The following is a 14,722-nucleotide window of genomic DNA, read 5'->3' on the forward strand; positions in this document are numbered from 1 at the left end:
AAGATGTGGTACATATATACAATGGAATATTACTTAGCCATAAAAAGGAACGAAACTGGGTCATTTGTTGAGACGTGGATAGATCTAGAGACTGTAATACAGAGTGAAGTAAGTCAAAAAGAGAAAAACAAATATCATATATTAACGCATGTATGTGGAACCTAGAAAAATGGTATAGATGAACTGGTTTGCAGGGCAGAAGTTGAGACACAGATGTAGAGAATAAACGTATGGACACCAAGGGGGGAAAGCCGTGGGGGGATGGGAATGGTGATGTGATGAATTGGGCGATTGGGATTGACATGTGTACACTGATGTGTATAAAACTGATGACTAATAACCTGCTGTATAAAAAAATAAATTAAATAAAATTCAAAAATAAAAAAAAAATTTTTAAATAAATAAATGTGTTGCCAAGAAGGGTTATTCCATGGAGAACATTCCATGTCTCAGCATCAGTTTACCAGGTCATTTAGAGACAACCCAAGAGAAACAGACCAGAACCACAAGGAAAGGAGGACACACACAACACTTAATTTTTATTTGAACCAAGAATTCTGGAAAAAGTAGAAAAGAGCCAGAATAAAGGGTGAGGCCCAGGTAAAATGTGCCAGCCGAAGCCTAGGACATGAGAAAAACACCATATATCTATGATTAAAGGGTACAAGAGGAAGAAGAGGGTTACAGACAAGGTCAACAGAAGGTTGGTGTCAAAAACAATGCTGACCTCACTGTTTTTATCTATCCCAGGATCAGCCCTGAAACTGCCCCAAAACAATTCACCAGAACAGTCCAAGTAACACTTCGTTTTCATAAAGGTACCACCCTAAATGTGTTATGATGGAGGGGCTGAGTACCCTGTGTGAGAGAAGAGAGATCTATAGGTTTTGAGCACTAAAACAAACAATTGTTTGGCAATTCTAATGAGTGTGTACTTCTAAGAGAGAAAATGTAACTGGACAGTTGGGTGGTTACTGATTTTATTCAGGGCCATCACAGGTCATGCTACTCTGCGGTTAAGTTAATCATCACTCAGCCTTCTGATCTTCCGCTGACAGTGAAGGGCTCACAGGGTTACGTTCCTGCAGTACACGCCTGTGCCACGTGAATACACAAGCCCAGCAAGGATGCAGAGCAACGGGGTCACTGCCATCACTTTTCCTTTTACAGAAATTCAGTAAAAGTATTTCTCTTCATTTTCATGTTTTTTTTTTTCAGTTTGGCTCATAAAGTATCAAGGGGAGGTGGGAGATTAAAAGAACAGTAATATTACACTTTTCACCCATTTAAATGGCAAAGGTATGTATGTTAATAATAATACCCAAAGTAGTCAAGGGTGTAAAGAAATGAACACTTTCTTATACCAACAATGGGAATGTAACTTGGAACAATCACTCTAAATGGAAATTTGACAATATGCAATCAATGTTTAACACACATTCATGGTCTTTCACCATGAAATGCCACTCCTAGGAATTTATTCTTAGAAAGTAATCACAGATGGACCAAAAAAAAAAATCTAACTATAAAAATATTTACTGTTATAATGTTTGTAAAATAGAAAAAAAAAAATGGAAACAGTATAAATATCAACCAAAGAAAATCATTTAAATAAATTATGGTATATTCATATTATGGAATATTATGTTACCAATCATAATGATATTGTGGAATATATAACAATAATGTTGATAATAATAACAGCAGCAGTACCAGATGAGGGCTTACTATGTGATAAACATTATTCTAAGCACTTTACATGTCTTAAGCCATTCAATCCCCAAAATAGCCTTAGGAGGTAGCTATTAACTATTGTTATCCCATTTTACAGAGGAAAAAAAGAGATGGTGGGGCAGATGCTAAAGCAGAGAGTCGTTATACAACATGCCAAGGTCACATGGCTAATAAAGGGCACATAAGAAATTCAAACACCATTTAGTCTGTGCTCCTGGCCATTCTGGGTCAATAAAGAATATTTAACGATGTGGAAACTTCTTCTTGTTGTATTGTTAAGAGAAAGTAAGTTATAAAAGAGGAACAAAGGAAGGAGGGAAAGAAGGAAGGAAGGGAGGGAGAGGGGGAAATAGAAAAGACTTAACACTGACTGAACATTTAGAGTTACTCTGATATTTTTTAATGTGTGTTTTCTCTATTTTCCAAATTCCTTCAATGTATTAGGTGATAATTACCAAAAAATAGGAAAAATTTTTATTTTAATTTTTAAACTGCACACTGAAAACAGATGGTTATTTACTTTAATGATACTTTGGGAGGTAGCAGCTCACTGGTCCTTAATTGTGGAGCCTCAAAAAATGCTTAAGGGGAAAGAGGGCCAGTCATTCAGAAGGAGACAAGCAGAACTGCCTGCCTTTAACCAACGTTTCTGCTCCTGCAGGCTGACAACAAACCCTTCTGGGGGGCCCACGTGATAGTAATACATTACATTTCTTTTGCACCATTTTATTATAATGACTGCAATGACAAAAACAATAAATACCTTTCAAAAAGTATCTGCCATATGACAGACATTTTTGCCAGGGGTTTTACAATGTAGTATCTACTCTTTACAACAACTTCATCGAGTAGGTATTGACCATTTTAACACTTGCAGAAACTAAAATCCAGAGGGCTTAAGGGACTTGCCCAAAGCCACATAACCAGGAAAGTGGGGAGCCAGGAGTTTGGCCCAGGTCCATATGGCTCTGAAGCAGGGTTCTTCTACCACACCATGTTTTACAGTGAGGCAGTATGGCATAGTAGTTAAGAGCACTGATTCTGGAAAACAATTTTATCAATTTGAATCCTAGCTCTGTGACCTTGGACAAATTACTTATGCTCTCTGTGCCTCGGCTTTCTCATTCAAAAAATAGTACCTAGGTGGCAGGGCTATTATGGATCAAGACTTTATTGCACATAAATCACTTCCATCAGGAAGTATATGTAGATTCTGAACAAACTCATTTTAGGAATTTGCAACCAAAAGTATGCAGCATTGATCAACACAACAAAACCTAGTGGACATTCCACAAATTTTCAAAGATAATAACAAACATGTGCAGTGCCTACTATGTGCCACGCCCGGTTATAAGCACTTTGCACAAATTAACTCACTCAATCTTCAAAACAAAAAATGCCAAGAAGCCTAGCAAACTTACATAACTTTCTACTGGCAATTTTATAATTATAAAATTATATTTATATAATTATAATAATATATTTAATTATATTAAATAATATACATAATTATATAATTATAATATCCCTTCCTTTACCTGGACTCTTCGTAGATGGGCCACACGTTCCTCTATGGAGGTCTGCAAGGCCAAAGGGACTTTCAGAATCTCTTGGTAATTGTCCATCAGAAACGTCACCAACCTAGCAGCTAATAAATCATCCAAGTCCACTTCATCTTTGGAACACAAGATGCAATGGGAAAATGTCTGAACCATCTAAAAAAAAAAAGAAAATAGGGGGTAGGGAGGGTGAATTTTTAAATAAACACAGATGAGGTTTTTTCCCTACTCTGAACTGAATGCCATCTAATTTGCAAAAAGCAAATGTGACCAGTTAGTGAGAAATGGCCCACAGCACAGGGTGCACATCTCACCTGGCACCTGGCCACACCTAGTCATCTCAGATGGGCTGATCTTCTCATCAACCAGCGTGAAGAGAATGTGCGTCACATCTCACAGAGACTTAGCAGAGATGCTTGTCTGAGCAGTTTTTAAAGGCACCCCCTTTTATAGATGGTTTTAAATATATATTTTAAACAAATTCTGAAAATTATTATCACCATCACAACTTGGATCATGTAGCACTTTTAAGTTAAAAGTACTTTATAGCCATTTAGTCTAATAATATCCTAATTTCATTATTGTCTTATTTCGTTGTTTTTTTAAAAAAAATTTTTTTTGCTAGCACAATCTATGTGCCTCAACGATTAGTTTTTCCTAGTTAATTGTTATTTTCTTCAGGATTTTGTATGTACATTTGACAACCACCTTTGAACAAAACCATCAGAAGTGCATTAGGTGATGAAATACAAAAAATATTATAGCAGTTGTTTCCATAGAATTCATTTTAACTAATCTATGTGCCTCAACGATTAGTTTTTCCTAGTTAATTGTTATTTTCTTCAGGATTTTGTATGTACATTTGACAACCACCTTTGAACAAAACCATCAGAAGTGCATTAGGTGATGAAATACAAAAAATATTATAGCAGTTGTTTCCATAGAATTCATTTTAACTAATCCATTCTTAATGCAATCCTTTGGATGGACTTTTTTTCCCTTTTCCTACTAATTTTATTGTTGACAATCTTATTTCAAAATCTATAAGCATGTAAATGAAACAAGTCAGGCACAGAAAGACAAATACTATATGATATCACTTATATATGGAAACTAAAAAATACAAGAAACTAGTGAATATAACAAAAAAGAAACAGACTCACAGATATAGTGAACAAACAAGTGGTTACCAGTGGGGAGAGTGAAGAGGGGAGGCACAATATGTGGAATCTAAAAAAATGGTACAAATGAACCTATTTACAAAACAGAAATTGAGTCACAGATGTAGAAAACAAACTTATAGGTACCAAAAGGGAAAGGGGCAGAGGGATAAATTGGGAGACTGGGATTGACATATACATACTACTATATATAAAATAGATAGCTAATAAGAACCTACTGTATAGCACCTACTGTATCTATTCAACACTCTGTAATGACCTATATGGAAACAGAACCGAAAAAAGAGTAGATATATGTACATGCATAACTGACTCACTTTTCTGTACAGCAGAAACTAACACAACATTGTAAATCAACTATACTCCAATTAAAAAAAAAAGAATTACAAACTATTATGTATAAAATAAGCTACAAGGATATATTATACAGCACAAGAAATATAGCCAATATTTTATACCAACTATAAGTGGAACATAACGTTTAAAAATTGTAAATCACTATATTATACGCCTGCAACTTATATAATATTGTACATCAACTACAATTTTAAAAAACCTATAAGCATGACATCATGTAATTCTGTTTAATAAGACTTCATTTCATCAACATACTGCAGATGATACTTTCTCTTCACTCACATGTATGTACAGAGGGAGAGACACACACAGAGACTCTTTATTTGGAGAATAGGGACCCCAGGGGATCTGTGAGTGCCTTGAAATTGTATAGAAAATTTTACACATGCATTCTTCTGGGGAATAGATGCAAAGTTTTCTTCAGCTTTTCAAAAAGGTCCATTAGCCCACCTACCCATCCACCCACCCCCCAAAAAAGGTCAAGAATCACTCTACTGGGTGCTGATTTGTCCTCTGATCTTATGCCACACCTCTAAAAGTCGAACAGTGGACCCTCAGGCATACACAATGGTTCACCAACATATGGAAAGGATGTACATCCCAATGAAACATCAATTTTGCTCTAAGATATTTTTTGAGGAAAATTAATAAATTTTGCTAGTAAATAATTCTAAACCTAGACCCTATTTTAAAACACATGCTGACATGACAAAGTAGAATTCAAAATTAGCCTATGTTTTTAAGCAAAACTGAGAATATATTAAGAAATATCCTCACTCATGGACCCTTAGATCATACCCTGAAAGATACACATTCTTTCCTTCCAAGTTGTCTGGTCTAACTCCATATTTTACTTCTTCCCTCTTTAATCCATGATATATGCTGCATCTTCTCTTACTGGTTATAGTAACAAAGGCTTTGCGACCCTTTTTGTCCTGGAGGAGAGAATGCTGTTTCTTGACAGGCCAGTAATCCTTTCTGTCCATGCTTCCTTCTCTTTGTGTTGACAGCAGGCAGGATGCAGCAGCTATCTCTACACGCAGTGTCTACCTCTACTCACTCTTTACTTTTCATTATGTTCTTTAAGTCACTAAGACCAAAAGCACAATACCAGTCTGGGTGGATTCCAAGCCATGGCTCTTTAAGCGAGCCTGCCTTGTACCTTCCTCTGGTTGCCAAGCTAGTAAACTTTACTCAAGTGAATTTTAACCCCAAAACTCCAGTCCTCGTAGATGTCAGAAATCAACCTACCAGTGTTCGGGTGCCAAAGCCATCACACAGTGGTGGCATCTCCTTATTTAAGCAGATCCTTGCCATCATCCTCATCAACAGCTGTAACTTTCTTCTATTTTCAGGAGGCAGGAGGAGGCAGCAAATTTGAAATGCTTCAATGGCCATTTCCTCTTTCTGTAACAAACCTGATTTAGAAAAAAAAAAAGGTTCTAATCCTTTAAAAACCTATAGCCTACCTGACTCTATTATGTTCACATTTTTACAAAACATGTATTACTAAAATTATATAAAGCATGTTTGCATGTGCAATTATACTGGGCTAACTGACATAGATCCACTGTCACAAATAAGCATAGAAAACACGAACCACCAACTAGCGTTGGCAAATATATAAAACAAATACAGCCATTTCCCCCTCCCACACCCTGGACAGATACAACTAAATTTTCATAGCATTCTTTCCCTCTGAACCAAGAGCAGTCAGGTTAAGCCTAACTTAACTCTCAACACTCTGTAAGAGGTCCAAGACAGCATGAGCAAGAACATGAATGTGCCATCACTGCCCTGAAGTTTCCCCTTTTGTACTATTTCCTCATGAGGAGCATGGTCACCATCCTGCATGACTCTCATAGACTAAATAATAGGACTAATGCTGTTAGAGTCGTTCTGGTGCCTAATGGCTCTGCTTCTTTCTAAATAATACCTTCCTCCCACTTAAGCTACTTTTTCTAGCTAAGTGTGATGATTCAATTGTGTTACATGTCATCCCTCCTCACCCAATATGATTTTGCTAAAAATTAGGGTATTCTAATATTGTGCTCTCTTCAACCATATTTGTCTCTGGACACACACACCTCCAAGCCTTCTGAAGAGATGAGACTGCTTTCACCGATTTACTGGTTCATATCCAACTTTTTCAAGTTCCAACTAGTCTCTGCTTGGAGACAAAACCATCTTTTATATTCAGTAAATATTTACTGGCCATGTACGATATGCCAGGAACAATGCTAGGTCTCAGAAATATAAAAATATGCCAGGTACCTTCCTTTAAAGAGCTTATGCACTGTGAGAAGGAGAGGCCCATAAAAAAGTAAGTAGCAAAATGTGAGAGGTGCTGCAAGAGACATGTGCAACAGGCATATTAGGGAACCTGTAAGTCACTCAATAAGACTATAGCATAGGCTGTGAGTGTCCAATAGAAATGAAGCAAAAAAGGTTAGCAGAGATGAGATCTTAGAAGGCCTTGAATGCCAGACTAAGGACTTTGGGTTTGAAGAGAAAAAAGGAAAGGAGCTGGGGAATGATGAGAAAATACTCCTAGAGTTTTGGGGAAAGTTACTCGCTAAGGACATTTGAGCAGAAATCTGAAGAAAATGAGAGTAAGCCTGGCAAATATCACAGAGACAAATTTTCAAGGTAAAGGAAATAGCAATTACAAAGATTGTGACAAGGGAGTATGTCTGGAATGTTTGAGGAACAGCAATGAGGGCAGTGTGAAAGAGAGAGGAGTATGCAAGGAATATTCAAGTCAGAAATGAGGTTAGAGAGGAAGTCAAGAGCCAGATCATGTAGAACCTTGTAGACCATCATTAAGGACTCTGGTTTTCACTGTAAGTGACCCAAGAAGCCATTGAAGGATTCTGGGCAGGAGAGCCATTTAATTTGAATTATTTTTACTCTGGCAGCTGTATAGAGAATAGACTATAAGGGGGTAACAGGGAGGGAGGAAGGAAGATTCAAGGCATGATTGCAGTCTGTATGAGGTTGGAACTGGTAGCAGTTGGATCTGGTCAAGACCAATTAAATTCTACATCTATTTCTCCACGAAGTCTTTTACTTTTGCGACAAAGGCTTCTATCACATTAGGCCACAAATCCCTTCTTCTACCAAATTATAAACACCTGCAGAGTCAAATTTCACCTTAACTTTATATGTTTCATATACATATATACACACACACAGTTTTATAAATAAGACTTCAAGATAATTGAAATCATAATGCATTTCTTTTGGCAAGCCCTATTTCCTAGTATATGGTACAAAGCATAAAAGTAAACATTCAAGGGTTGGGAGAGGGACAAAATGGTAGAGTAGAAAGACCCTGAACTCACCTTCTCTCATGGGCACACCAAAGTTGCAACTGCTTACAGAGCTATGAAAATGACCTGAAGACTAGCAGAAAAGATTTTCCACAACTAAAGATATAAAGAAAGAGTCACAATGAAACAGGTAGGAGGAGTAGAGATTCAATATTAAAGGACCCACATAAATGAGTGGGCAACCCACAAATGGTAGGAATATCACAACTGCAGAGGTCCTCCCCAGAAAGTGAGGGGTCAGATCCTACATGGTGCTCACCAGCTTGGGGTTCCTGCACCAGAAGGACAAGCACCCAGGACATTTGGCTTTGAAACCAAGTGGGGCTTACATTCAGGAGGGCTGGAGGGCTGGAGGAAACAACAGAGACTCCACTCTTTTTTTTTTTTTTTCATTTGCATTCTTAATTTATTTATTTATTTATTTTTGGCTGTGTTGGGTCTTCGTTTCTGTGCGAGGGCTTTCTCCAGTTGCAGCAAGCGGGGGCCACTCTTCATCGCGGTGCGCGGGCCTCTCACCATTGCGGCCTCTCTTGTTGCGGAGCACAGGCTCCAGATGCGCAGGCTCAGTAGTTGTGGCTCACGGGCCCAGTTGCTCCGCGGCACGTGGGATCCTCCCAGACCAGGGCACGAACCCATGTCCCCTGCACTGGCAGGCGGACTCTCAACCACTGCGCCACCAGGGAAGCCCCAAGACTCCACTCTTAAAGGGCATGTGCAAAATCTCATGCACTCTGAGTCCCAGCACAGAAGCAGTAGTTTGAAAGGAGCCTGGGTCAAACCAACTTGCTCATCTTGGAGAGTCTCCCAGAGAGGGAGGAGGAGACTGGGATTCTCCCTGGGGGTGGAGACACTGGCAGCAGCCATTTTGGGGAGCTCATTGTACCGTGATGAACCAGTGCTGGCAAGCACCATTTTGGAATCCTCCCTCTAATCTATTAGTGCCAGGGGGCCTGCCCCACCCACCAGCGGGTCCACAGCAGCCATGGACCACCAGATCACAGAGCCAGCCATGTGTGAAGCCTACCCCGCCCTCCAGCAAGGCCACATCCACCACACGACTCAGGGCTTTGCAGTCAATTGGGCTGGGGGTGAAGGGGAGCAGCCCCACCTCCCAGTGCACCCACAGTAGGTGGCCTCACCACAACAAAAGGGCAAACACAGCCTACATAGGGAGCACCCGCAGGGCATATAGCTCTGGTGACCAGAAGGGGGTGATGTGCCTCTGGGTCCCACAATACATCTCCTATACAAAGCTACTTCTCCAAGATCAGGAAATGTAACCAACCTACTAAATACATAGACATAAAAACAGAGAATTATGCAAAATGAGGATAAGAAGCAATATATTCCAAAAGAAGGAACAATACAAAACCTCAGGGAAAAAACTTAAAGTGGAGATAAGCAATCTACCCAATAAAGAGTTCTGGGTAATGACAATAAAGATACTCACTGAACTCAGGAGAGGAATGGACAAACACAGTGAGAATTTCAACAAAGAGTTAGAAAACATAAAGAACCAAACGAAGTGGAAAATACAATCATTGAAATACACTAGAAGGAATCAATAGTAGACTAGATATAGTAGACCCAGAGGAACAAATCAGCAATCTGGAAGACAGAGTAGTGGAAATTCACCCAGCTGAACAAAAAAAAAACAGAAAAAGAATTTTTTAAAATGAGGATAGTTTAAGAGACCTCTGGAACAGCATTAAGTATGCTAACATTTGAATTATAGGGGTCCCAGAAGGAGAACAGAGAGAGAAGGGGGCAGAGAACTTATTTGAAGAAATCACAGCTGAAAATATCCCTAACCTAGCAAAGGAAAAAAACATCCAGGCCCAGGAAGTAGAGAGTCCCAAACAAGATTAACCCCAAAAGGTCCACAACAAGACACATTATAATTAAAATGGCAAAAATTAAATGTAAAGAGAGAATCCTAAAAGCAGCAAGAGAAAATCAACTAGTTAGGTAGGAGGGAAGTCCCATAAAACCACAAGGTGACTTTTCAGCAGAAACTTTGTGGGCCAGAAGGGAGTGGAACAATATACCCAAAGAGATGAAAGGAAAAATAGCTACAACCAAGAATACTCTACCCAACAAGGTTATCATTCAGATTTGAAGGAGAGATAAAGAGTTTTACAGATATGCAAAAGCTAGAAAGGCTTCAGCACCACCAAACTGGCCTTACACAAAATGTTAAGGGACTTCTCGAAGCAAAAAAGAAAAGGCCACAACTAGAAATGTAAAAATTATGAAAGGAAAAATCTCACTGGTAAAGGCAAACATACAGTAAAGGTAGTGGATCAACCAGTTATAAAGCTAATAGGAAGTTTAAAAGGCAAAAGTAGTAAAATTCACCTATATCCACAATAAGTAGTCAAAGGATACACAAAACAAAAAGATGAAGAAATCAAAAAATACCTGGAGGCAAATGAGAGCGGAAATACAATGATCCAAAATTGATGGGATGAAGCAAAAGCAGTTCTGAGAGCGAAGTGACACAAGCTTACTTCAGGAAACAAGAAAATCTCAAACAACCTAAACTTACACCTAAAGGAACTAGAAAAAGAAAAACAAACAAAATCTAAAGTTAGTAGAAGGAAAGAAAGAAATATCAGAGAAGAAACAAATGAAAAAAAGACTAAAAACAAAAGACAAACCAAAAAATAAAAAACACCAATTACACTAAAGGCTGGTTCTTTAAAAAGATAAACAAAATTGATAAATCGTTAGATTCATCAAGAAAAAAGAGAGAGGGCCCAAATCAATAAAATCAGAAATGAAAGAGGAGAAGTTAAACAGATACCACAGAAATACAAAGGATCATAAGAGATTACCGCAAACAAAAATTATATGCCAGTAAATTGGACAACCTAAAAGAAATGGATAACTTCCTAGAAATGTACAGTCTCCCAAGACTAAATCCAAAAGAAATAGAAAACTTGAACAGACCAATTACCAATAAAGAAATTGAATCAGTAATCAAAAAACCCCAAACAAACAAAAGTCCAGGACCAGAAAACTGTTAGAACTAATAAACAAATTCAGTAAAGCTGCAGGATACAAAATCAATATACAAAAATCTGTTGCATTACTGTACACTAATAATGAACTATCAGAAAAAGAAATTAAGAAAATCCCATTTACAATTGCATCAGAAAGAATAAAATACCTAGGAGATAAAAAACTTGTACTCTGAAAACAATGAGACATTAATGAAAGAATTCAAAGATGACAAAAACAACTGGACAGATGTGCAGTGCTCATGCATTCGTGCTCATTGTTAAAATGGCCATACTACCCAGGGCAATCTACAAATTCAATGTAATCCTTAGCAAAACACAACTGGCATTTTCTACAGAACAAGAATAAATAATTCTAAATAATTTTTATGGAAACACAAAAGACCCTGAATAGCCAAAACAATCTTGAGAAGGAAAAACAATGCTGAAGGTAGCATACTCCCTGATTTAAAACTATACTACAAAGCTTCAGTCATCAAAACAGTATGGTACTGGTACAAAAACAGACACACAGATCAATGGAACAGAATAGACAGGCCAGAAGTGAACCACACTAATATGGGCAATTAATCTTCAATAAAGGAGGCAAGAATATACAATAGGGATAAGACAGCCACTTCAATAATTGGCGCTGGGAAAACTGGAAAACTACACGTAAAAGAATCGAACTGGAGTACTCTCTCACACCATGCACAAAAATAAATTCAAAATGGATTAAAGACTTAAATGTAACACCTGAAACCATAAAACTTCTAGAAGAAAACAGGCAGCGTGCTCTTTGACACTGGTCTTATAATATTTTTTGGATATGTATCCAAAAAAACAAAAGCAAAAGTAAACAAATGGGACAACATCAAACTAAAAAGCTTTTTGCATGGTGAAGGAAACTATGAACAAAAGGAAAAGGCCAATTACTGAATGGGAGAAGATATTTACAAACAATGTATCCAATAAGGGGTTAATACCCCCCCACAAAAAAACAGAACTCATACAATTCAACATCAGAAAACCAAACAACCTGATTAAAAAGGGGACAGAGGATCTGAACAGACATTTTTCCAAAGAAAACATACAAATGGCCTACAGGCACATGGAAAGATGTTCAACATCACTCATCATCAGGGAAATGCAAATCAAAACCACAGTGAGATACCACCTCACACCTGTCAGAATGGCTGTTATCAAAAAGACAACAAGTAAGGGTTGGCAAAGATGTGGAGAAAAGGGAACTCTTGTGCACTGTTAATGGGAATGCAAATTGGTGCAGCCATTATGGAAAACATTATAGAGATTCTTCAAAAATTAAAAAATATAACTACCATATGATCTAGCAATTCCACTCTTGGGTATATATCTGAAGAAAACAAAAACACTAATTATAAAAGATACATGCACCCCTATTTCATTCCAGCATTATTTACAATAGCCAAGATATGGAAGCAACCAAAGTGACCATCAATAGATGAATGGATAAAGAAGGGGTGTGTGTGTGTGTGTGTGTGTGTGTGTGTGTGTGTGTATGTATGTATGTATATATCACACACACACAATGGAATATTACTCAGCCATTAAAAAGAATGAAATCTTGCCACTGCAACAACATGGATGTACCTAGAGGGTATTATGCTAAGTAAAATAAGTCAAAGAAAGACAAATACTGTGTGATTTCACTTATATGTGCAATCTAAAAAACCAAAGAAATGAACAAACATAGTAAAACAAAAACAGAACTATAGATACGTAGAACGAACAGGTGGTTGCCAGAGGGGAGATGTGTGGGGAGAGGAAAGAAAAAGTGAGGAAGACTAAGAGGTACAAACTTCCAGTTGCAAAATAAATGCGTCACAGGTATGAAATTACATATACATACATTTAGTACATTAGGGGAATATAGTCAATAACTATGTAATATCTTGTATGGTGACATACTATAAAAAGACTCATCTTGGTGATCACTTTAAAATGTACAGAAATATCAAATCACTATGCTGTATAACAGGAATTAACGTAGTGTTGCAGGTCAATTATACATCGAAAACAAACAAATAGACAAACTCATAGCAAAAGAGATCAGATTTCTGGTTACCAGAGGCAGGGGTTGGGGGGATTGGATGAAGGCAATCAAAGGTACAAAGATCCAGTTATAAGGTAAATAAGTACTAGGAATGTGATGTACAACAAAATAAATATAATCAACACTGCTGTATGTTATATATGAAAATTGATAACAGAGTATATCCTAAGAGTTCTCCTCACAAGGAAAAAAAAAACATTTTTGTCTATTTCTTTAATTCTGCATCTATAATGACATGATGGATGTTCACTAAACTTATTCTGGTAATCATTTCAGGATGTATGCAAGTCAAATCATTATGCTGTTTATGTTAAACTTATAAGGTGCTGTATGTCAATAATATCTTAATAAAACTGGAAGAAAAAATATTAAAAAAGAAAAAAGAAAGCAAACAGAAACAAAATAAAGAAAGAAAATCATCTGTTTAAAGAAAAAAATAACAATATATAGTAGGGTTATAACACGTTATTAAAAATATATGTAGCACTAAAATGTATGATAACAATAGCACAAAGGGCAGTGGAAAAAAATGAAAGAATATTGTTGTAAGGTAGTAACATTATAAATGAAATAGTACAATATTTAAAGGTAGGTAAAATTTTCTTGAGATACAAAAAGCATGAACCATAAAAGAAAATGATAAAATAGACTTCAAAACTGAAAACTTCTGCTTTTCGAAAGACATTGTTAAGAAAAGGGGGGAAAAGAACCACACTCCAGGAGAAAATATTTGCAATAAATATATCTAACAAAGGATTTACATGAAGAACATACCAATAACTCTTTTTTAATAACCATTTTTATTGAAGAATAATGAATTTACAATGTTGTGTTAGTTTCAGGTGTACAGCAAAGTGATTCAGTTATATATATATTTACTATATCACATAGATTTATTTATATGTGCATATATATATATATATATATATATATATATATATATATAATTCTTTTTCAGATTCTTTTCCATTATAGGTTATTATAAGATATTGAATATAGTTCCCTGTGCTATACAGAAGGTTTTTGTTGCTTATCTATTTTATATATAGTAGTGTGTATATGTTAATCCCAAACTCCTAATTTATCTCCCCCCCATTCCCTTTAGAAACCATAAGTTTGTTTTCCATATCTGTGAGTCTATTTCTGTTTTCAAACATACCAATAACTCAGTAATAAGAGAACAAACAAACCAATTTAAAAAATGACAGAAATGAAGATTTCAATAGACACTTTACAAAAGAAGATATATGAATGGCCACTGAGCAAATAAATGGATGCCCAATGTTAGTAGTCATGAGAAAAATGCAAATTAAAACCAAAAATATATACCACTATGCGCCCACTAGACTGCCTAAAATTTAGAAGACTAACAATGTGACGTGTTGACAAGAAGGAAAAGCTACTGGAATTCTCATGCATCACTGATGGGAATGTAAAAATACACAATTATTTTGGAAAATAG

At 36.7% G+C, this 14,722-nt stretch overlaps 1 protein-coding gene across 1 annotated transcript in view; it reads right to left on the reverse strand.

Moving 5' to 3' along the window:
• Positions 1-14,722, reverse strand: part of DEPDC1B (DEP domain containing 1B) — a 109,204-nt gene that overhangs the window by 11,895 nt on the left and 82,587 nt on the right. The window contains exons 8-9 of the mRNA XM_059919311.1: positions 6,083-6,249; positions 3,273-3,449 (exon numbers count right to left, since the gene is read on the reverse strand). Coding sequence (XP_059775294.1) covers positions 3,273-3,449; positions 6,083-6,249 — 344 coding nt within the window. The remainder of the gene's footprint in view (positions 1-3,272; positions 3,450-6,082; positions 6,250-14,722) is intronic.

This window comes from Balaenoptera ricei, chromosome 3 (assembly GCF_028023285.1).
Source record: "Balaenoptera ricei isolate mBalRic1 chromosome 3, mBalRic1.hap2, whole genome shotgun sequence".
In the NCBI taxonomy this organism is placed as follows: domain Eukaryota; kingdom Metazoa; phylum Chordata; class Mammalia; order Artiodactyla; family Balaenopteridae; genus Balaenoptera; species Balaenoptera ricei.